Source organism: Haliotis cracherodii, unplaced genomic scaffold (genome assembly GCF_022045235.1).
Source record: "Haliotis cracherodii isolate W230 unplaced genomic scaffold, xgHalCrac1.p SCAF_2, whole genome shotgun sequence".
NCBI classification, from domain to species: Eukaryota; Metazoa; Mollusca; class Gastropoda; order Lepetellida; family Haliotidae; genus Haliotis; species Haliotis cracherodii.
The window spans coordinates 28,591,524-28,617,218 of NW_027266275.1; the positions used below are offsets into that span (position 1 = coordinate 28,591,524).

Consider the following 25,695-nt stretch of genomic DNA (forward strand, 5'->3'; position numbering starts at 1 on the left):
CACACCCTCCTGTATTTTCTAAATAGTGAGCACCATATTGACAGGTGACAGCAAGCAGATAATAGGCAGACACACACCGAAAGTCGGTTGTAGACCAGTTTACAGCATGTCGTAAACATGAAATGGCCATTTGACAGCTGACGATACAGTGCTCTAAACATTTCACTTGGGCACAAAACATGAATTTGTCAGGGGGTTAGTCGTGAGTCGGGCAGGGATGATATTATAGCAACTAATTTGTTATGGCTTAATCAAGGACACTCCATTAGCAGGACTAGTAGATTAAGGAATTTATTATGAACAGATCTACTTAAATCCTTAATTAGTGCTTCATATCAAATTGAGAGGACATTGTTTTCCTTCCTTTTTAAAGTTATTAAGGTTGATAAATCTTGGTTTATAACAGGAAAGAGAAGATTGGGGAGGGTCTGCTGATTAGTAACTGACATGTTTAGCTCACCTGACAGAAAGTCAAGTAAGCCTATGTCGTGGTCTGGTTGCCCGTTGATAACTTTTACAACATCTCTGCTAAAACAAGGCCGATGGATTGGAACCATTGTCTGAATCTCCCAACTATGGTGCCTGATAATTGCTCATAACATTCTGATCCAACTTCAAACATGGCCACCATGACAGACATTGAGAAACCTATTTATTGTCATTACTTAGTCCTTAGATTCAAAATGTAATTAAGTTTGGGACATAGATCTATGTAGTTTGTTATAGTGGGACTCAGTAGTGTCCGTGTTTTGCGATGTTTCAAATTTGGACCTTGATTTGATCATGTTCTCTTTGCATTTCAACCAAACGAAAAGCTGAAACTTTTTATGGCTATTACTTGGTCATTTTCTTTCAAAATGTGTTGAAATATTCTATATTAGAAGACCTAGAGCTTTACCTCTCTGCATGAAGACCTGACAAAACCACCATAGAAAGTCTTGTCAAGTTAACTCTGAACACAAATATTTGACCTTGATAGCACACAGTTTTGGGACCCGTGAAGATCCGGGATTTAATAGGACTTCAGCAACTCACTTTTGCTTTAAAAGGTGACTCTGCTTGACAAAAGAGGCATTTACAGGATCGGGTGGTCAGACTCGCTGACTTGGTTGATGCATGTCCTCGATCCCTATTGCGTGGATCGATGCATCTGTTGTCAGTCACTGGATTGTCTGGTATAGACTCAATTATTTACAGACCACTGTCATATAGCTGGGATGTTGCTTAGTGTGGCGTTAAACAACAAAAAATTTTAATTTTTTTTTGTATATTGCAGGATTGCAGGATGTATAGAATATCCACAACAATATGTTGATGCTGCTTCACTTTTTCAATGTTTTTTCAACTCCCCGACTATATTTGATTTCGAAATACAGAAATCAGATATGCTTTTCTGACTGTAGAGAAGCCTTGATGCAGAATGGCTAAGTAGAGAGTCTGCCTGACGTTACCGCCTGTGTCCTCAGATCTTCATGCAGACTGGGGGCGGTCGGGTAGCCTAGTGGTAAAAGCGTTCGCTCGTCACGCCGAAGACCCGGGTTCGATTCCCGACATGGGTACAATGTGTGAAGCCCATTTCTGGTGTCCCCCGCCGTGATATTGCTGGAATAATGCTAAAAGCGGCATAAAATCAAACTCACTCACTCACTCACTCATGCAGACTGGTATCATATCCGAGTAAAAGATCAGATTTAATGAGACTGACTTTCTATTGTTATTTTGTCTGTTTGTGATCCTACTGTGTTCAGTTTTGTGTAAAATTATAACCCTGGTTGACAATCAGTGTACAGTCAGCCTACATTCCTAGTTCTGTCATTTCAGTGCTCCCCCCCGACCAGAACAACAGCACCATTGTTGCAGCAGGCTGTGAGGCGCAGGACTCCATGTTGAACCTGGTCTTCACTGTGGCATCCACCTTGTTCTGTGCCGGATGTGCTGCTATGGGTCACATCAACTTCAAGTTTGGCACCAGAGTCACCAGAGTTCTCTCCATGTATGTATGCCCAGGGGCAGAACGGTATCAGAGAGCTTGTCATAAGAGCTAACTGAAAACAGGCTGGGATGGTTGCACTGTTTTCCTGACTGATTATGTCTCCATAGCTTGAGGATCTAGATTTTTACCCATGCTCTCAACCCCCAAGGTTGGTGCTCATGCTCTCAGCCACCAGATTGTTGTTCATGCTCTCAACCCCAAGGACGTTGTTCATGCACTCAACCCCCATATTATTGTTCATGCTCTCAACCCCAGGTTGTTGTTCATGCTCTTAACCCCAGGTTGTTGCTCATGCTCTCAACCCCCGGATTGTTGTTCATGCTCTCAACCCCAGGTTGTTGTTCATGCTCTTAACCCCAGGTTGTTGCTCATGCTCTCAACCCCCAGATTGTTGTTCATGCTCTCAACCCCAGGTTGTTGTTCATGCTCTTAACCCCAGGTTGTTGCTCATGCTCTCAACCCTCGGATTGTTGTTCATGCTTTCAACCCCCAGATTGTTGCTCATGCTCTCAACCCCCAGGTTGTTGTTCATGCTCTCAACCCCCAGGTTGTTGTTCATGCTCTTAACCCCAGATTGTTGCTCATGCTCTCATCCCCCAGATTGTTGCTCATGCTCTCAACCCCAGGTTGTTGTTCATGCTCTCAACCCCCAGATTGTTGCTCATGCTCTCAACCCCAGATTGTTGTTCATGCTCTCAACCCCCAGGTTGTTGTTCATGCTCTCAACCCCCAGATTGTTGCTCATGCTCTCAACCCCAGATTGTTGTTCATGCTCTCATCCCCCAGATTGTTGTTCATGCTCTTAACCCCAGATTGTTGCTCATGCTCTCATCCCCCAGATTGTTGCTCATGCTCTCAACCCCAGGTTGTTGTTCATGCTCTCAACCCCCAGGTTGTTGTTCATGCTCTCAACCCCAGATTGTTGTTCATGCTCTCAACCCCCATGTTGTTGTTCATGCTCTCAACCCCAGATTGTTGCTCATGCTCTCAACCCTAGATTGTTGTTCATGCTCTCAACCCCCAGGTTGTTGTTCATGCTCTTAACCCCAGATTGTTGCTCATGCTCTCATCCCCCAGATTGTTGCTCATGCTCTCAACCCCAGGTTGTTGTTCATGCTCTCAACCCCTAGATTGTCGTTCATGCTCTCAACCCCAGGTTGTTGTTCATGCTCTTAACCCCAGGTTGTTGCTTATGCTCTCAACCCCCGGATTGTTGTTCATGCTCTCAACCCCAGGTTGTTGTTCATGCTCTTAACCCCAGGTTGTTGCTCATGCTCTAAACCCCCGGATTGTTGTTCATGCTCTCATCCCCCAGATTGTTGCTCATGCTCTCAACCCCCAGGCTGTTGTTCATGCTCTCAACCCCAGATTGTTGATCATGCTCTCAACCCCCAGATTGTCGTTCATGCTCTCAACCCCAGGTTGTTGTTCATGCTCTTAACCCCAGGTTGTTGCTTATGCTCTCAACCCCCGGATTGTTGTTCATGCTCTCAACCCCCAGGTTGTTGTTCATGCTCTCAACCCCAGGTTGTTGTTCATGCTCTTAACCCCAGGTTGTTGCTCATGCTCTAAACCCCAAGATTGTTGTTCATGCTCTCATCCCCCAGATTGTTGCTCATGCTCTCAACCCCCAGGTTGTTCATGCTCTCAACCCCAGATTGTTGATCATGCTCTCTACCCTCAGATTGTTGTTCATGCTCTCAACCCCAGGTTGTTGTTCATGCTCTCAAACCCCAGATAGTTGCTCATGCTCTCAACCCCCTTGGTTGTGTTGATGCACTCAACCCCCAGATTGTTCATGCTAAAGCATTTGCTCATCACACTGAAGACCCAGGTTCGATTCCTGACATGGATAAAGCCCATTTTTGGTGTCCCCCACCATGATATGGCGTTAAACCTCACTCACTCACTCACTCACTCATTATTACAACCAATCGACGGACGCCATGTAGATGTAATAGCAAAGAGGACCACAGAAAAATCACAAAATATTTTTAAAAACCATTGGCCCTGATATAAACTTACTTTCGCGTTTGTCTTGTGTCCCATTATATTTGTCAAACTGTTAAGTTCCACATTTGAATATGTTTGTTTGTTGTTGAACGCTGCACACATCAATATTCCAGTTATATGACAGCTTGTCTGTAAATAATCGAGTCTGAACCATACAATCAAGTGATTGACATCATGAGCATCGATCTACGCAATTGGGGTACAATGGCGTACATCAGCCAAGTCAGCAAGTCTGACCACCCGATCCTGTTAGTCGCCTCTTACAACAAGCATAAGTTACAGAAGACCAATTCTAGCCCAGATCTTCACAGGATACATTTGAATAGGAGCCTCGTTTACTGTCTTAAAAAACTTGGAGCAGTTATAGGAATTAATGATGTGTCACAAGAGTTTTTGTAACTATGGACATGATAGATGTAAGATGCTTCAGTGATGTATGACAAGCTTGTGTAAAGGTCATGCATGTCACAGTTGAGATGTGAAATACTCATGTTAAACTCCTTGCATTTCCAGGCTGACGTTTGTGGCAGGGACATTGATGATTGCCTTTGTATCCCAAGGTATGTAGAGTCCTCATGGAGAGACAGATTCACGTTGCAAGCAGGATTTCCTTCAATATAAATTGTCTTTCTTATTTGATCATGTGATTTTCGCGCTTGCATAGACATGTACTTCAATTTGCCAGATAACTTATTTGTTTGATTCCTGCCATCTGTCCAAGGACATCAAGACATGGAAGTTTTGATTATGTTAATTATAACCAATCAATGTTCCTTAGTACTGCATTTGTTGCGGTCAGGTAGCCTAGTGGATAAAGCGTTTGTTTGAAACGCCAAAGACCCGGGTTTGATTCCCAACATGGGTACAATGGGTGAACCCATTTCTAGTGTCCCCCACCATGATATTGCTGGAACATTGCAAAACACGGCTTAAAACCATACTCACTCACTCACTCACTCACTCACTCACTCACTCGTACTGCATTTATTTGCTGAGTTGCATCCTTTGGACATGCCAGAAACCTTTGATTGTGGATGAAATGTCCTTTGACCAGCATCAATTTGGCCTTACCTCCCACATTAAGCAGACACTCTGTGATATAACTGGAATACTGTTCAAAGCAGCGTTAAAACAAACTCACTCACTCAATCACTAGTACTGATATTTTTTTAAAAACAATATTTCAGGTATACCCTGGTTAATCTTCCCTGGACTTACCCTGGTTGGGGTTGGCGGTATCCCTCTTCTTGTCACCAACACACAGGTTTGTTTGTTTGCTGTTTAACACCGCACTCAGCTATATTCCAGCTATATGATGGCGGTCTGTATGTAGTTGAGTCTGGACCCAGATAATCCAGTGATTGACCCCATGAGCATCGCTCACCGCAGTTGGGAAACAATGACATGTATCAACCAAGTCAGCGAGCCTGACCACCCGATCCCGTTAGTCGCCTCTTACTACAAGTATATAATATCCTTTTATGGCAAGCATGGGTTGCTGAACACATGTAAGGTAGTGAAGGATTTCCCTGTATGTATTCTGGGGCATGGTAGGTCTCACTCGCGGCTTATAGCATGGTATTTCCATCCAGACTTGCATCAACAGCCACACACACATTCATGCACGTCGCTGTGAGTGAAATAATCTTGAAGACAATGTTAAACCTCATTTCAACCAAACTCACCTCACTCATGGCTAAGGGTGGTCGGGTAGCCAAGTGGTTAAAGCGTTCGCTCGTCACACTGAAAACCTGGGTTCGATTCCCGACATAGGTGCAATGTGTGAAGCCCATTTCTGGTGTCCCCAGCTGTGATATTGCTGGAATATTGTTAAAAGCAATGTTAAACCATACTCACTCACTCACTCAAGGCCGAGAAGCTAAAATGGGGATCAGTTGGCCACAGTGGCTGCTGATCAGGAATTTAATTTTTTATAATGATTCAGATAATTTACTGCCGATTTTTTATTATGACAAGACAATATAAAAAGAAGAACCTGCAAAGAATTACAGTTTGTTTGCCTCCAACTGAGACATGAGCTTCGTCAGTCTGTTGTTGAAATTGCCTCATTACTATGACGTCACTTCACAAACATAACTATAGAACAATTGTAAGGGACTAGCTGTAATATCATGGACAATAAACTGGCACGAGTTATTCACCCTGCCTGACACACAAGGTGGTGTCGCTTGTGTGGGAACATGGCCAGTCGCCAGTAGCCATGATAGCCATCAGAGGTCAGCTTCATGTTGTTACTGCTCTTCATAACATGACACTAGCCAATTTGAACTGTAATGAACTTTATGACACTCAGGCTGCAATCAGCGGCATTAGAGGTACAGCATTGATCAACATATACGTCACTATATACATCACTATATACGAGGGCCGTTCAATAAGTTTTGCAACTGGGCATTTGGGTTTACACAAACAATGTCAACTTGTGGCAGGTGTGACACTAGTCATAACATCAGGTTGATACGTGTCATAACAAGTTCCAGACATAACAATGAGTTAGATGTGATGGCTTCATTCACCTAAGGGTGATCACAATCATGGATTCTCTCAAACATGAACAATGCGCTGTAATAAAGTTCCTTACCAAGGAGGGATGCAAAGCAAAAGAAATCCATGATCGCATGTGGCCGCCATATGTGAATGTGGATTCGAACAGTTAAATCACCCACCCTACAGCCCAGACTTAGCCCCACAGTGACTATTTCCTGTTCCGGCAAATGAAATCTGCCCTACGTGGAAGACACTTCCAGGATGACGAGGACATAAAGGCTGCCAAAGAGGCGTGGTTAGGGGGCCAATCTGCGGATTTCTATAAAAGTGATATTAAAAGCTTGAAAGACAAATGGAATAAGTGTATTGAGGTGAATGGAGATTATATTGAACAATGAAAGTGCAAAAGATATTCTGCGACTGGGTCTTATATTGAAGTTGCAAAACTTATTGAACGCCCCTCATACAAATATACAATATATTTCAACAGATTTATCACTAGCCAATCAGCATGCAGTAAAATTGTAATGCTCGAGGAGAATTAATGAAGGTAAAACTTCAATATCTGTGCCTCTGTGGGTAATATTAAATTACGGTAATCATCTTTAAAGGGCAAGTTCACACGGAAATGAACCATTTTTTCTTGTATTTTTTCCACATTAAAAGTGTTAACATAGAAGTGTCATAGACAAAAATATAAAAACATCATATTTAATAAACATATTTTTTGCACTAAAACGATTTATATTTTTCACATTTACCAAGTGTTCTATTTCCATAACAAAAACACCATGGCTTATGCCCCTTGCAATATGACGTCATTGGTGCCAATTGATAAACATTATGACGTCATCATGCTTTGTTAGAGCCGCTTCACGTGGTGTAGGTACAGTTTTGTGATTCTAGCATCTCATATGCCAGCCAGAATTGTGTTATGCTGAGTCACCCTGCACCGGAGTGTGTCGTAGACCATGTTGTTTTACCGCAAACTGGTCCTTGATATCTTTTGCTTTGAGAATAGACAGGGACCCAGTTGAATTGGCACCAATTACGTCATAATCTAAGGGGGATAACTCAGGCCTATTTCGCTCGTAAAACGAAGGCCTCATAACGGCATATCACTTTCACACTATTGTGAGCTTCCTACTTTCACTGTGAAAAAAATGAGTATATATTTTCAAACACAGATACTAACTAATTCTAAAATTGCGTTTTGTTTAGAAAAAGAAAGAAAGTGATTTTTGCGTGTACACTTCCCCTTTAATGCTCATCAGTTATTTGGACCCCAAAGGTAGCATTGTAGCGAAGGATCACTGTACAATTTTTTATGTTGTTTCAGATTGCAAATCTGTTTTCAAGAGGGAGTTCCACAATTATTGGTTTGCTGTGTGGGGCATTTGACATATCTGCTGCAGTACAACTGGTCATCAAGGTAAACACCTTTGATTAGCGGCAGGGAAGATGTTGCTCACCTGGGCAATAACCCATGTGGCCTTTGTTTTGTAAATGTATTTTGGCCATTATATTATGTGTGTCAGGTCACTCATTTGCCATCCCTGTTTTCATGAAAAATGGATTGTTTTTAAAAATGTACATTTTGTAAATATTTTGTTATTTTTAAAATGTGGAATATAGTGTTCATTCATAAATTTTATTTTGACATTCATAATTCTCAGAAAAGTTGTCATTTTCACACTTGATCCAACAATTATTAAGATCATGGCCTAAGGTGTGGTATCTGAGTATGCTCTTCTTATTCATCATTTTTTGTTTGCATAAAATATCTCTTTGTAGTTTTATCATATATAGTCACAAGCACAACAATATGTTGCCATATGACCACCAAAATCTTGTCTCCTCTGTAACATGAAAACACTCGCCAAGGAAAACAGACATAAATCTACAATACTTAATTATGGGCTGTTGTTTTTTTACATTTGTGATGAGACTTCAGTGAGGATCAAAACACATTTTGTATTGTGTTTTCTCCATGACTGATGTGCTTCCTCACCCTGCAGGGAGTCACGGGTGGGCTCCAGTACCCAGTACTTGCTGTACCCAGTACTTGCTGTACCCAGTGCTTGCTGTACCCAGTGCTTGCTGTACCCAGTGCTTGCTGTACCCAGTACTTGCTGTACCCAGTGCTTGCTGTACCCAGTACTTGCTGTACCCAGTACTTGCTGTACCCAGTGCTTGCTGTACCCAGTACTTGCTGTACCCAGTGCTTGCTGTACCCAGTGCTTGCTGTACCCAGTGCTTGCTGTACCCAGTGCTTGCTGTACCCAGTACTTGCTGTACCCAGTGCTTGCTGTACCCAGTACTTGCTGTACCCAGTACTTGCTGTAATGAGTATCCAGGGTGTTACAATTTATGCCTCGTCTGATTCTGGGTCATCGTACCTATTGACGTAGATCGTTTATCTTGCAATGGTTTGGGTGGCCAAGAAGCAGCTATTTACAGACTGCTATGATATTCCTGGAATATTGCTGACTGCAGTGGAAAACAGCAATCACTCACCTGTGGGGCACAGTTGGCCAGTCGTCTTAAGGCGTCCAATTCTCTATGCTGAGTTGCGTCCCTTGGGCATGCCCAAAACCTGTCATTGTGGTTCGAATCTCGGATTGCCCCAATTATGTTTCTACAGGCCTCAAAGTTTAAATTTTTACCAAGTAGCCATATGGCTACAAGTATTTTGTTCCAGGTAGCCAGTGGTAAAATTAAGAAGTTGAGCCAATAGTGTACTTACCCAAAAGCATTTGAAATTATCTTTTATCAAATAACTACTATTGTATATTAGTGGAAACTGTACTTGATTTTTGTTATTTGTAATTCGAACAATGATGCAATTTATGTTACTAGATTACATAGGTATATCCTTGCTTATCCAATAAACTATGAACTAAAATAAAATACTAATTACATTAATATATTTATGTATTTCGGTTCATTGTTGACTTCTGGAGGAATTGTTTGCAAGTACAATTAGTAGCAGACATGTTTATTTTTGTGTCTACATGTGTAGAAGTAGAATTTAGTCGCCACAAGATATTTTTCAAGGTAGTCATTTGGCTACCTCTGAATTTTAGACAGTAGACAAATTGAAATTTAGGTCGCATTGGCGACCATTTTAGTCGCAACTTTGAGACTTGTTCTAGGTTTATCACAACCATACCCTAACTCATGTGTTTCGCCAAAGTGGTAAACGTCTGTGACCTCCATCACTTGGGGCACTCCCCCCGTATGGAGCTGACATGCCGTGATATAACTGGAATACTGTTAACAGCAATGCTGCACCCAATTGACTGACTGACTCACCTGGTTATGTTACAGATTGCCTTTGAGAGGGGCTTCTCCCTGCAGAACTCATACCTGATTGTGACGGGTCTTCACAGCATGGTGATCGTGAGTACCTTCTTCTTCCTGCCCCGAGGATTCATCACCAAGCCAGAGGAACGACCCCCGCAAGAGCAGGTGACGTACACGGTGGAGGACGGGGAGGCGCCATCAGTAGTGTTGCTGGAGAAGGCGGAGGAAGCTGGTGTTATAGTTGTTGGGAAGAAGCAGCCATTGAAAGGTTTGTGGTCAGCCTCAGGTTATTGGGTAGTGTTCCATCTGTAGAGGATACCATGACCTTGACATTCATTTAAATAGAATATATTGCCCTGATATGAAACCTCCCTGTGAAGATTTGGCGAGGCATCTGTAGAAGTTCATGTCAAGTGAACCCTTAGTGAGCTTTGATCGCCCAATTTAACTGAACGAAGAGTAGGTTCTTGGGCCAATCAGATGTCAGCTTTACAAAACAATTCGGCTTGATTTCTTTACCACATTGATTTTGATAATCAGTCAGACACTTGTTGGTTAATTCCGTTTGCCTAGTTTTCCAAATACATACGGTTAAAGCACTTGTGTCACGCAGAAAGAAACTTGATAATAAAAATAATAGTCTGCATGTAAACATAACTCCATACATAATGTAAGGTCAAAGCACTTCAGTTTTCATTCTCAGCTCAAGACCAGAATTAATGCCAATGATTTCCTGATCAGTCTTGACCTCCAGGACCGCCAATTCCTCAGGTTCTAATTCACTGGTGTCCACTACTAATGGGTGGTCCTCCCATTTGGTATTTCAATGGCCCCGTGGCTAATCACCTGCATCACCAAAACAGTAATCCCATCCAGATTCATCTACTATGCTCTTTCAACAGGATTTTGGGATCAATGGTGAGTCGGACCTCACCCAATCACACCGACTTCAGTTCATAGGAGGCCAGGGGCATGGGTGGCCCAGTCGTCTGAGGCGCCGCAATTCGCTGTGCAGAGTTGCGTCCCTTGGGCACGCCAGAAACCTATGGTTGTGGGTTCGAATCCTGGTTCGCCCCGATTATGTTTCTAGGTTTGTCAGCACCCTACGCATGTTCGTGGGTTTCACCGAAGTGGTAAAAATCTCAGACCTGCATCGCTTCGGGCTTTCCTCCCACATTAAGCTGACACGCCGCAATATAACTGGAATACTGTTAAACGTGGCGTTAAACCCAACTCACTCACTCACTCATAGGAGGCCTGTTTCAGACAGGCCTGGACCTCCTAACGGTTCGTCGGGACAGATGGCTCAAGATGCCACGCCATCTGATACCTGCCCTTCAGCAACCCAACACACTTCTCCAGTGGCAAGTTCTCTTGGGACTACTTATGTCGGCCCAGGATCTGACGATCAGAGGATGTCTACACCTGCGTCCTATCCAGCAGTTCCAAGCTCCATACATCAGACATCAGGACATCAGTATCCGTCAATCTATTGCCTTACCTCAGGTCTCATCTCAGTTGGTGGACGATAGAGTCAAACGTCTTAGGAAGAGTCTTCTTAACAGCTGTCACCAACGTCACACCTGTTCATAGACGCCTCTCTACAGGGTTGGGCGTGCATCAAGAGGACCAGATGACTTCATGGCTGTGGTCCGACGTGCAGTGCACATGGCACATAAACAACCTGGGATTGGAAGCGCTCATCCTGGTTATATCACACTGGCTCCAGAACAGCCAGCTCACCATCTCACTCGACAACATCACATTGATCTGGAGTCGGTGCAACCAAGGAAAAACTCACTCTTACTCCTTGCTACTGCAGACATTCCGATTGTTCCATCTGGTGGATTGCTTGGGCCTGCAATTCCTGGTCCAGCTTATCCCAGGGTGTCAGAACATCTTAGCAGATGATCTATCCAGGCCAAACGAAGATGGCTCTTACAGAGTTTAAGCTTCTTTCCCAGGCCTTCAGTCTCATGTGTCAGCATCTTGGACATCCAAAACTTCTGGGGACTTTTATGACAATATGTTGCGCTCTTTTGAATCCTTTTGTGTGGAGACCGCCTCCGTGGTCTAATGGTAGAGCGTCCGCCCGGAGAGCGGAAGGTCAGGGGTTCGATCCCCAGCCAGGTCATACCAAAAGATGTTAAAAGATGGTACTTGTACTTGTTGTTACCCTGTCGGGCGCTCGGCATTAAGGAGCTAAAACAAGGACTGGTCGGCTCGGAGTCAGTATACTGTGTCTGAGTGGGGTATTCATGTTAAACTGCGGCATGGTATGTCAGTGTGCTAGCACTATAAATCGGTATCAGTCCGGAATAGTACAAGCAGCCACACACACACACACACATGCACGTCGCTATATATGTGCAATAATCTTTGACGCGACGTTAAACCCCATTTCACTTCACCTCACATTTTGTGTGCACAAACATCCAACACCCACTGCGGCGTCCCCTAAATATTTGGCCAAATACCTGTTGTATCTGCACAGTATGGGACACCTCAAAGGCAGCACCATCACGACCTACCTGGCGGCAGTGAAATTTGTGTTGGCAGTTCTGGAACCTTGGTCATATTTTTAGAACTTCCGACATGGAGTGAATGGCCACCAAGAAGGCCGTGATGTTGCTGCCATTGAGGTGTCGCATTCCGCCTTGACGATCAGAAGGCCCACTCTCTATCACATGCATGGGTCTGAACGTGGTGCTTTGTTTTCTATGTGGACCTTCATTTGAGCCTCTCCTCCACCCAGCTTCCTTCTATGGCCTCGCCAAAAAGATGACCTTCCTACTGGCTCCACGCACTCGACATCATCCAGGTCCACTTTGAGCACATGGGGCAGGGAGCCGGACCTTCAGTGCCAAGAATCAAAACCCAGGGTCTTCACCATCCCACCTCTTTCCTCGATTGTGGATATTGAAGATGAGGAGGAACTCCTTCTGTGTCCATCCAGGGCTCTGAAGGTTTTTATATTCCACTTCAAGACACAGTGTGGTGCCTGGAAATGGCTTTTCATCCCCATCTCGCAAGACAAGCACTACAGAAGTCAGTCGCAACACCATCTCCCTATGGTTATGTGCCGCCTTGCTTCAAGGTTATGTGGCCACTGGCCTTGATCCTCCAAGGGCCAAAAATCCCCATGACATCAGGGTGTTTGCTTCTACGATGACTCTAGACAGCAACTACTCCATCAGAGCCACCATGCAGGACGTGCCCTTGGAGGACGTCAGAGTTTTGGGCCACTAATATCTCCAGTTGTCCAGAGGTGGACAGGTAGGCTTTATGCTACTTGCATTGGCTTGGTAAGTCAGTTTTTAGACTTTAGCATATGCTATTTTCTATTACTGTCTTTTACCGGGATTTCCTTATACTCTCTGTCTTACCTTGGACAGGACTGGTTTGGGGGTTGCCAATCTTTACTAGAGCTGTGTTGGATGGTTGTCTGGATGTCTTCGAGGGTTCTTGAGCATCACATCTGAAGGTATGCCCACCTCCGTACCGTCTGATTCAGATGCATTAGGAGTAATGCAGGATAAGTTAATTTTGTTTGTAAAATCTAAATCTTTTTGACATTTGTATACTTATCCTGCATTACTACATCTAAGGGACCACCCGTGGCAGAGCTGTGTCCCCACTATGTCTTCAGATGTTGCGATCTGGCAATAATGTGAATATGTGTGACGTCACCACTTCTGTGGGTGCTACGTGATGGGGATTCTTTTTTAGCTGGATCTCACACAGCTTTGTTTTTCTGTCAAAGAAAAGGAATAAATGCATTAAGGATTAAGAACAAAAATTATGTAGATATTATTCATGTTAGAGATTCTATTTAAACCCCAAAGTTTACAAACAAAGGTAACATTCTGAAACACAACATGGACTCAGAACCGCTTCTACTATGATCCGCTCATGGCTGAGCATTGTATTGTCTGTGTCCTTCCAGAGGACAGCAAGGCCCCGCTGACGTCCCCGCCAAAGCTGCCAACACTATTCAGCTGCATTCTGTCATCATCATTCATCCTCCACGTCCTCTGGCTCAGTATACTGCAGCTACGCTTCTACTACTTCCTGTCATCTCTCAACCCCATCCTCAACGATGTCCTCCATGGGGACATGGCCCAAGGTAAGACATTCCTTTCCTTTCTCAACCCCATCCTCAACGATGTCCTCCACGGGGACATGGCCCAAGGTAAGACATTCCTGTCCTTTCTCAACCCCGTCCTCAACGATGTCCTCCACGGGGACATGGCCCAAGGTAAGACATTCCTTTCCTTTCTCAACCCCATCCTCAACGATGTCCTCCATGGGGACATGGCCTTAGGTAACACATTCCTGTCCTCTTTCAACCCTATCCTTATAAATGTCCACAATCTGTACGTCGGCCAAGGTAAGATACTCCTGTCCTCTCTCAACCCAGTCGTCAATGACTTCCTCATGGGGACATGGCTCAGATGCCTTATTCTGTGACCTCCTGTACATTATGTTAACACAAAAATCAACACATTAATGTTATCACAAAAATGTCCAACTATAGAACGAGACTGAGCAAAGTTAGTTATTTCATGTTCAGGGGTAGAAACTAACCGTTTAAGTCCACAATTCCTTATAATGATAACATATAGCAAACCCCTTAAAAATGCCAAACTTCTACTGGTCCTTATGATACCTTTTCTATTGGGCAGTTTGGCAAGGACTATAGGACTAGTGCCAGTTTCTAACGCTGCATGTTGTCTTTCAGTGAGTTACTACACAAATGTATCGATGTACATGATGCTGGCCGGAATAGTGACGTCTCCGTTTGCTGGAGTTGTCTATGACTGGCAGAAAGGATTCTTCAACAGTAAGTCACCATAAGGCACACATACCATTGCACCATGCACTGCTACATAGGTGTGGAAGGTGCAAGTAGCTTGGCTGTGGAAACATGTGGGAATTATTGCTAGGTTTGTCGTAGGAGGCGAGTAAGAGGACGATGCTAATAACACCCACCAGTGGTTTGTCTGGACCAGTCAGTATTATTTACAGGCTGCATTGTCATATGCGGAATGTTGCTGACTCAAGCATTGAAAAACATACGCACATTAAACTGTTCAGAGTTCTTTCCCTTACCTGTGCAAGGATCCCAGATCACCATGATGATGATCCTAGATTTGCAGCACCATACCAGTGCTTGTTGTTTACACAACAATAGTAAACATGTAAGACATGCATCACGTCTGTCATGTATTAAGCTGACCCAGTTCAATGTTGTCTTACTCACTCACTCACTCACTCACCCATCAATGAGTGTTGTGGTTTACAATGTAGGGAATTTAATTTTAGTTGACATAAATCGGATTGGTTGGTGAGGCTTGCTGACTTGGTGGATGATGCATTGCATCCTGTCCAAATTTTGTAGAATGATGCTTATTGTGTCAATCACTAGATTGTCTGGTCCAGACTCAATTACAGATTGTCATTATATAGCTGGAATATTGCTGATTTTTGAACAACATACAAACTTTTCCATCTATCTCCTTTGTACACTTTTTTCTCAGTATATATTGCTGAAATGGAAAAGAAATGTAGTATACATTGCTGAAATGGAAAAGAAATGTAGTATAATGTTGCTGAAATGGAAAAGAAATGTAGTATATATTGCTGAAAAGGAAAAGAAATGTAATATAATGTTGCTGAAATGGAAAAGAAATGTAGTATATATTGCTGAAAAGGAAAAGAAATGTAGTATAATGTTGCTGAAATGGAAAAGAAATGTAGTATATGTTGCTGAAATGGAAAAGAAATGTAGAATATATTGCTGAATGGAAAAGAAATGTAGTATGATGTTGTTGAAATGGAAAAGAAATGTAGTATATATTGCTGAAAAGGAAAAGAGATGTAGTATAATGTTGCTGAAATGGAAAAGAAATGTAGTATATGTTGCTGAAATGGAAAAGAAATGTAGAATATATTGCTGAAATGGAAAAGAAATGTAGTATAATGTTGCTGAAATGGAAAAGAAATGTAGTATATATTGCTGAAATGGAAAAGAAATGTAGTATATATTGCTGAAAAGGAAAAGAGATGTAGTATAATGTTGCTGAAAAGGGAAAGAAATGTAGTATATGTTGCTGAAATGGAAAAGAAATGTAGAATATATTGCTGAAATGGAAAAGAAATGTATATATTGCTGAAAAGGAAAAGAAATGTATAATGTTGCTGAAATTGAAAAGAAATGTAGAATATATTGCTGAAATGGAAAAGAAATGTAGTATATGTTGCTGAAATGGAAAAGAAATGTAGTATAATGTTACTGAAATGGAAAAGAAATGTAGAATATATTGCTGAAATGGAAAAGAAATGTAGTATAATGTTGCTAAAATGGAAAAGAATGTAGTATATGTTGCTGAAATGGAAAAGAAATGTAGTACATATTGCTGAAAAAGGAAAAGAAATGTAGTATAATGTTGCTGAAATGGAAAAGAAATGTATATATTGCTGAAAAGGAAAAGAAATGTAGTATAATGTTGCTGAAAAGGAAAAGAAATGTAGTATATATTGCTGAAAAGGAAAAGAAATGTAGTATAATGTTGCTGAAATGGAAAAGAAATGTAGTATATATTGCTGAAAAGGGAAAGAAATGTAGTATAATGTTGCTGAAATGGAAAAGAAATGTAGTATATATTGCTGAAATGGAAAAGAAATGTAGAATGTATTGCTGAAATGGAAAAGAAATGTAGTATAATGTTGCTGAAATGGAAAAGAAATGTAGTATATGTTGCTGAAATGGAAAAGAAATGTAGTATTATGTTGCTGAAATAGAAAAGAAATGTAGTATATGTTGCTGAAATGGAAAAGAAATGTAGTATAATGTTGCTGAAATGGAAAAGAAATGTAGAATATATTGCTGAAATGGAAAAGAAATGTAGTATAATGTTGCTGAAATGGAAAAGAAATGTAGTATAATGTTGCTGAAATGGAAAAGAAATGTAGTATATATTGCTGAAATGGAAAAGAAATGTAGAATATATTGCTGAAAAGGAAAAGAAATGTAGTATAATGTTGCTGAAATGGAAAAGAAATGTAGTATATATTGCTGAAATGGAAAAGAAATGTAGAATATATTGCTGAAATGGAAAAGAAATGTAGTATAATGTTGCTGAAATGGAAAAGAAATGTAGTATATGTTGCTGAAATGGAAAAGAAATGTAGAATATATTGCTGAAATGGAAAAGAAATGTAGTATATATTGCTGAAAAGGAAAAGGAAATGTATATATTGCTGAAATGGAAAAGAAACGTAGAATATATTGCTGAAATGGAAAAGAAATATGGAAAATATAAGTAAAATATTCTTTCCCCAGACAGCAGATCCAAGCTGCGCCGGGACCTGATGCCATCTGTGATGCCGCTGATGACGGGGACGGTGTTGGGGTTGTTGGTGACGGTGTTCTGCATGATACCAGCAAAGCAGGTCCTCTACCTCACCTTCATCACTGTGGTCTTCTTCCGCTCCTTCCTCTACTGCATGGGAGCTGCCTTCATGGGAGCCGTGTAAGTCGTGACATTAATAGCATGGAGCCGCCTTCATGGGAGCCGTGTAAATCTTGACACTAATAGCATGGAGCCGCCTTCATGGGAGCTGTGTAAGTCTTGACACTAATAGCATGGAGCTGCCTTCATGGGAGCCGTGTAAGTCTTGACACTAATAGCATGGAGCCGCCTTCATGGGAGCCGTGTAAGTCTTGACACTAATAGCATGGAGCTGCCTTCATGGGAGCCGTGTAAGTCTTGACACTAATAGCATGGAGCCGCCTTCATGGGAGCTGTGTAAGTCTTGCCACTATTAGCATGGAGCTGTGTAAGTCTTGACACTAATAGCATGGAGCTGCCTTCATGGGAGCCGTGTAAGTCTTGACACCAATAGCATGGAGCCGCCTTCATGGGAGCCGTCATCTTCCCAAGGCAAGTGAGTTAAGTGGGGAGCCATGTAAGTCTTGACACTGAAAGTGCCTGCTTTTACCACGTCAAGGATGGGATAAGGTAGTTTTATGGAAAAAACTATTCACTGAAGGCGGCATTGGTTGCCAAGCGGTTAAAGGTGCTTACAGAGTTGCTTCCTATAGCCAGGGTCAGCAATAAGCTGCATAGCAGATTTACTTCCCTAAGTGGCATTTTGATGTTGGTATGACGAACAAGGGAGATAGTTGTATGGATATACAACAACTTTATTACAATGAATGTGACTTGCTTAAAACCAGTGTTAGTGTCTGCACTGAAACACTGCATTCATTGTAATAAAGAAGTTGTATATCCATAGAACTATCTCCTTTGTTTTGGTATACTAGTTTTTTTTTAACTCTACTCATGCTTATGAATATTTTTTATTTTCCAGATTCCCCAGTGAATACTTTGGATTACTGTATGGTCTTATGATTATAGCTGGAGGGATATTTTCCTTCATTCAGTATGGCTTGTTCAAGTGGGCAGAGCAATCTGGATATTTTCAGGTAGGAGAAGTGGTAGTTGTGGTATGCTTGGCGAGGAGGCCACGCAGTGAATAAACACACAATATAACCTACATTTTCAGAGACCACAATGTAAACAAGACCATAAGCAGTTTCATGATTTCATTTCGGCACTATCATCTGCCCTTATGTTAGCCCACTGTAGACACCATCATCAGCCCTTATGTTAGCCCACTGTAGACACCATCATCAGGCCTTGTGTTAGCCCACTGTAGACATCATCATCAGGCCTTATGTTAGCCCACTGTAGACACCATCATCAGGCTTTATGTTAGCCCACTGTAGACATCATCATCAGGCCTTATGTTAGCCCACTGTAGACACCATCATCAGGCCTTATGTTAGCCAACTGTAGACACCATCATCAGCCCTTATGTTAGCCCACTGTAGACACCATCATCAGGCCTTGTGTTAGCCCACTGTAGACATCATCATCAGGCCTTATGTTAGCCCACTGTAGACACCATCATCAGGCCTTATGTTAGCCAACTGTAGACACCATCATCAGCCCTTATGTTAGCCCACTGTAGACACCATCATCAGGCTTTATGTTAGCCAACTGTAGAGACCATCATCAGGCTTTATGTTAGCCCGCTGTAGACACCATCATCTGCCCTTATGTTAGCCAACTGTAGACACCATCATCAGCCCTTATGTTAGCCCACTGTAGACACCATCATCAGGCCTTGTGTTAGCCCACTGTAGACATCATCATCAGGCTTTATGTTAGCCCGCTGTAGACACCATCATCAGGCCTTATGTTAGCCCACTGTAGACACCATCATCAGCCCTTATGTTAGCCCACTGTAGACATCATCATCAGGCCTTATGTTAGCCAACTGTCCTACCATCATTAGGCCTTATGTTAGCCCACTGTAGACACCATCATCAGGCCTTATGTTAGCCAACTGTAGACATCATCATCAGGCCTTATGTTAGCCAACTGTAGACACCATCATCTGCCCTTATGTTAGCCCACTGTAGACATCATCATCAGGCCTTATGTTAGCCAACTGTAGACATCATCATCAGGCCTTATGTTAGCCAACTGTAGACATCATCATCAGGCCTTATGTTAGCCAACTGTAGACACCATCATCAGGCCTTATGTTAGCCCACTGTAGACACCATCATCAGGCCTTATTACTAGAAGACCAACCTGTAGGTCCCGTGACCAAATCATGGAAACAAAGGTTTGAAAGTTTTTTTGACTTGGGCTGCCCGGTTGAAAATCACGGGCATTTTGGGGAAGGGTCAACAAAGGTCAAACAGGGGTTAAAAATTAAAAATTGTGTCGATATGCATATCAAATTACTCGTCCAGTCAAAAGGAACCTAGAACTATATAGTTTGTTATACTTCTGACCTTAAATGGGGGAGCTATGGCCAAAAACGTTGAAAGGTCAATGCACTTTTGGCAGTCGGTGAAAATCACAAACACAGTTAACACTGTCCGATAGTCATGATTTTAGTGTCTAATAATATGTTTTCTGACATGACAAATTCAACCAAGCAACTTTTAAAAGTAAAAAGGGTTACCTTGAAAATCGAAAATGGTTGCCAAAAGGGCTCTGCTCAAATACCTGTTTGCCATGTTCGCTAAATTTAACAATTTAGAAACTTGTTTGGTGAGTAAGATTTTCCTTGAAAGATCCTTTGAACATTTCATGTCCTGAATGTTTAGATGTTTTTTTTTTATTTAAAAAATACTCAAACTACAATGTGTTGACATTACTGGTATGATTATATGTAGTATTGTTTGTTTGATAGGAATTACTTAGAAGTTGACGGATGACGATGTAAACAATTTATGGATAACAACTTTCTTTAATACTGTAAAGGCGACGTTTCGGTATAGATCCTTATACCGTTGTCAAGCAAGTCTGAATGAGGAACATTGTACAGAATATATATACAGATATATATATGTAGGTGGAGGATTAACAGAAGACCCGAATTTGATTCCCCACATGGGTAAAATGTGTGAAGCCCATTTCTGGTGTCCCCTGTTGTGATATTGCTGAAATATTGATAAAAGCAGCGTAAAACCATACTGACTCACTCATGCAATAGCCTTTGTTTACACAAATTATTTATTTATTTTTCAGGTCAACATCTTCTTCCTGGTCCTGGTGTCAGTATCCTTCATCCATCCTGTCTTTCAGTGGATCCGCTCTCGCCGCGCGGAGTCAGTCGAACTCACTCAGGAGGAACAGTAACTCTAGTCACATGACATATCACATGGTGTATCACATGACACATCACATGGTGTATAACATGACATGTCACATGATGTAACCCATGATGCATCACATTAGGGATGCAACAATACTACCCTATGTCATGACCTCAATGAGATATGATGTATGGATTTTGTATACTTAAGCCTAGTTGAAATCGTTCCATACAAACGATTGTCTAAAATACTGGTCATACCATACCTTGTCCTTCAATGTACAGATACTTGTGAACAACCCTACATCACATGACACATCACATGACCTCACATGACACATCACATGTCACAGATGTCGCTTTGGTCACAGTTTCCTGAGCTGTGATACATCAGATACTGTATATCAAGAAATAAGTGCATCACTGACTTAATGCATGTGACGACCCCTGACCTAAAATGTGTCATGAAATTAATAGGAGTAGCCCTGCCTCTAAAAATTTTGACTAATCCCCAAACGTTAATGCCAAGAGTTCCATGACATACATGTATTATGGGGTGATAGCAGTTTAATTGAATACTATCATTTGCTATGTTCTTAAACGTAACTTCAACTGCTTGACCTGTGATCTAAGTTCCATGACATCACAAGCAGGTAAATCCAAATAACATGTATTCAAATGAGAGAGGTCGGGTCACAGAGCGACAGAATATATAGATATACAGAAACATTCATGAAATACCTGCTTGTCTGGTTTACCATCAAACAGCTTAGTGTGTATCTAACTCACACATGTTACATTAGTCACAGAGGTATTTTCATTTAAAGAAAAAAATTACATGTTTTTATTGTGCCTTTATGTCTTGTTACAGCAGTGTATGATGGATGTGTATATCATATATTATTGTGCTTTACGAGATGACATATTTTACAGATGTATATTTGGGACTACTGTTCCACGTTTTGTTAATATTCCGGGTTTTACATAGCCTTGTCGGGGGCACGAGTGGCCCAGTCGTCTAAGACGCCGCGATTCGCTGTGCAGAGTTGCGTCCCTTGGGCACGCCAGAAACCTATGATTGTGAATTTGAATCCTGGTTTCTAGGTTTGTCAGCACCATACCCGTGCTCGTGGGTTTCACTGAAGTGGTAAACGTCTGAGATCTGCATCACTTCGGGCTTTCCTCCCACATTAAGCTGACACGCCGTGATATAACTGGAATACTGTCAAAAGCGGCGTTAAACCAAACTCACTCACTCACATAGCCTTGTCAACCTGGGAGTCATGATGACTCAGCACATATTATTGGGGGAGGGGGAACATTTTCTAAATTTTGGGGTCATGATTTTCTTTACACTAATACAGTTGAGTTCTTACTATTTTTAATCAGTTTGTACAGTTATGTAATATATGCAGTAAGTGTCATTATAGAATTTTCTTAGAATACATTAGAACCTCGATAAGCCATTACCCAGTCCATCCAACTTGGGAGACCTGGTTGGAAGGATAAACTTCAAATTGAGTCTGAATTTCGATTTCCTTATCAAATTCATTGTGTCAGTTATGACTCCTACCAAAAACTTTTGTGAGTATTTCAGGAACTTATTGCTGCAAATACTCATGAATTACACATCGTGTAAAAGCCTGGTATTGGACATTTATTCTGCATCTGGGAGACCAGCATTGCTGTATCTGAAACGTGGATGTGCAGTCATTAGGTTATCTCCCCGAGGCAAGCGTGTCCACTAGACTATATCAAAGACTCGATTCTACCCTTGCCACATCAAGGCCATTTTACTTAGTTCCACCTCGCGTAGATCACAGTTCAGCCCCTTGTAATGAAATGAAAACGCAATCAGATCGCTGTTCATATCTCGTATAGCTTCACAAAGATGGCAACTACCATAGGCGAAGACCTTGTCGATCAGATAACAAAACATTTGCGATTTCATCCCTGATACAAAAAACAGAGGCAATCGTTGGGTGGTTTAAACGATGAACAGATATATTCGTGTCAACAAAGACAGGCAGCGGTAAATCACTATCATACAGTGCACCAGTTGTGGATGTTAATTTTGTGAAACGTTCTCTGATTGGATTATCGATATGTGCATTAGTCTCCAATCATATTTAGCACAGAAAAGTGGACTTGATGTGGCTAGGGTTGAGACAAGACTTCGATAAAAAGCCTAGTGGACGCTTTTGCCTCGGGAAGATGTTATTAGGTTCATTGTCACAATTTTCTCCACAATTGCCTAAAGAACATATCAAGATTTTGCCCTGAGGTAGTAACCATGTGTTTTCTTTCTTATTATTATCTTTATATTTCTTTATACTGAAACACTTTGAAAATGCATAGTGGATACTGACTTCAGTAACAAGTGATTGGATTGGAGTGAATTTCTTTTTTCAATCAGTTTACAGATTCAAATTATTTCCCAGATTCCGCTAAGCATTTTCCTAGTTCGTCAGTGTACACACTGCACCTTGCTCTGCTTAATCCCATCCAAGTTGAGGGGCGGTAGGGTAGCCTAGTGGTTAAAGCGTTTGCCCGGCATGCCAAAGACCCAGGTTCAATTCCCAACTTGTGAAGCCCATTTCTGGTGTCCCCCCACCATGATGTTGCTGGAATATTGCTAAAAGCGGTGTAAAACCATACTCACTCACCTACAGCTTGTTATTATAAAGTTTATAAATCCATGTATGCCTGTCCTTAGTCTATTATGAAATGCTCCTGTATATTTATATGCATTTACACCCAACATCCTGTCTCAATTCAAGGGCTTAATTTGTTATTTAACTATAGGTGTTAGGAATAATCAATCTCATTAAAATCAGACCTCAGTTCTTGCTACCGCTAAACAAAGATCTGAGGACATCCTATTAGGGGTCATGTCAGAACGACCTGTCATCCGACCAATCAGAGCATCGCTTACCAGATGTTGAAAGTGACAGTCGAAATGTGAATTCTAATCATGCAACCTTGAAAACTTTAATTCCAAACAATAGTTACGGGTTTAACGACTGAATCCATACAATCTAGACCATCTAATAGCCATTCCAGAATGTTCTTTTGTTCAGGTTTCAAATTTGTAATCGAGAATTTTTCAAAATATGGATCGAAGCATAGTCGCCAATTTGAAATTAGTGCCGTAAAGCACGAGAAAGCTGCCTTCTGATTGGTCATTCCATTGGTCGGTCAAAGTTCGCGCAAGGTCGGTCTGACATGACCCGTAATGTGATGTCCTCAGATCTTTGTTTAGCTGTAGCGAGAACTAAGATCTGATTTTAATGAGATTGTAGAAATAATACACCTACATTTGTCATTTGTTGCTATGTTAAGATTTAACTAGGGGTGATCGGTAGACTGGTGGTAAAAGTGTTTGCTAGTCATGCTAAAGACCTGGGTTCGATTCCTGACAGGGGTACAATGGTTGAAGCCCATTTCTAGCGTCCTCCGCCGTGATATTGCTGGAATATTGCTAAAAGCGGCGTAAAACCTCACTCACTCACTAAGATTAAATTGGTCAGAGCTTTAATACAGTTCTAGACATGAAGTAGAATCAAGTGAAGATTCTTTTGTTCATTCATGCATACCAGTAATCTCCGCCATCTTTGTTGTCAGGCACTGGTGAGCGAAATCATTGCGCCAAAAACCAACATGTACCGAACTTCATCACTCTTGATGGATTGACTTTACAATATAATTAATCATTGCCAAAGAAACAGTGCTATTTTTAGGTGAAAAGAATTATGAGAGACTTCTATCAAAGAGAACTTATCTTATCTTTGTGGGTCTAACTGAAGCGGGTTAAAGATGGACTCTTTATTTTTATTTTCATCATCATGACTCACAGGGTTAATCTCGCCAAAAGTTGCTCAAATGACATGAAACATGACTTACCGTATTCGACGTAATAAGCGCCCAGGGCGCTCTCAAAATTAGAAATAGGGGGCTCTTATTAGAATATTATTTTGATGAAAAAAGTTGAAAGACTGTAAATTTCGTGGTTTATGCTGACAGCCTGAAATGTTTATATACGAGAGATATATTTTTCCAGAATTTAATTGGCCATAATTAAGAGACATATAACACATAAGTGCGTATTATACACGGATAAATAAGTCACGTGTACGTAATACGTCCCAACTTAAGACCTACAGCGAGTACCCGGGTAATACGTCCCAGCCTTATATAATACTACTCAAAAGAAGTTAAAGAACACCTGATTCTTTCATACAGACAGGTAATGTCATGGCGTTTTAATTATAGTAATATAAAATAATAGAGTGTTCTTTAACTTCAGAGAGTATTACATACATGGCTTGTTGGTGAGGTGTTGACACATTTGTTGCCAAAATTGTTGTCCATTGTATATTTTCGTATTAATTCTGTCAATATTGACATTGCTTTATATTATTTTATCATGACAAGCTTTTTGCCGAATAAGCACCATTATAAGTCAGGATAGTGGTATGTTATACTTGCCTAAATTTTAGGATTAAAGATGTTTACTTTGTTACTATTGGCCATATTGACCATTGTTTTACTTTCTCATGACTCTTGAAGATTCTTTTAATGGATCCTGTATTTATGCTAATAATTGCATTTGTAGTCATTTTGCAGAATTCCTAATAAAAGTTTGTGTTTGTTACCAGATCACCAGCAAGACACAGGGTAGAACATTAACAAGATAAAACAATCATCTACTTATAATCCATCTTCCTGAGGCAAGGGAGTTAACTGACTGTAAAAGTCCAGTTTCCACCCTTGCCAAATGGCTGTAATTTCTTGGCTCATTCGTAACGCCACCAGAAGCTTTGAGGAGTTATGTCCCTCCTTTTCATCAATCAGATTCCACCTCTCATATCACTTGCATTTGCCTCAAACAAAATGGATAATCAATAATCAAGATCTATATTGTAATAAAACAGGTCTTACATCGCGAAGTGAGCACCTTGATTAAAAACAGGAAAAGATCTGAAAAATATCTGTTGACGCAAAGCGGCTGAAATCTGCACACGGTTTATGAACTGCATGTTGATTTCTTTATGCGATTTTGATTGGACTAAGCATAGACTTGTTAATCCGGCCAAAATATAACTCCGGAATTCCAGCCTAGTTCGGCAAGGGTGGAGACTTGACTTTTAGAGTCAGTTAGCTCGCTTGCCTTGGGAAGATGCTAACAATTT

At 41.4% G+C, this 25,695-nt stretch overlaps 1 protein-coding gene across 3 annotated transcripts in view; it reads left to right on the forward strand.

Moving 5' to 3' along the window:
* LOC139467939 (equilibrative nucleobase transporter 1-like) overlaps window positions 1–23,360 on the forward strand; it is a 35,617-nt gene extending 12,257 nt beyond the window's left edge. For all 3 annotated transcript variants that reach the window (XM_071249532.1, XM_071249533.1, XM_071249534.1), the window contains exons 3-12: window positions 1,822–1,993; window positions 4,520–4,566; window positions 5,194–5,270; window positions 7,854–7,946; window positions 9,845–10,088; window positions 13,767–13,946; window positions 14,562–14,663; window positions 17,166–17,355; window positions 18,197–18,311; window positions 20,437–23,360. In XM_071249532.1, coding sequence (XP_071105633.1) covers window positions 1,822–1,993; window positions 4,520–4,566; window positions 5,194–5,270; window positions 7,854–7,946; window positions 9,845–10,088; window positions 13,767–13,946; window positions 14,562–14,663; window positions 17,166–17,355; window positions 18,197–18,311; window positions 20,437–20,547 — 1,331 coding nt within the window. In that variant the 3' untranslated portion in view covers window positions 20,548–23,360. The remainder of the gene's footprint in view (window positions 1–1,821; window positions 1,994–4,519; window positions 4,567–5,193; window positions 5,271–7,853; window positions 7,947–9,844; window positions 10,089–13,766; window positions 13,947–14,561; window positions 14,664–17,165; window positions 17,356–18,196; window positions 18,312–20,436) is intronic.
* Window positions 23,361–25,695: the final 2,335 nt, after the last annotated feature.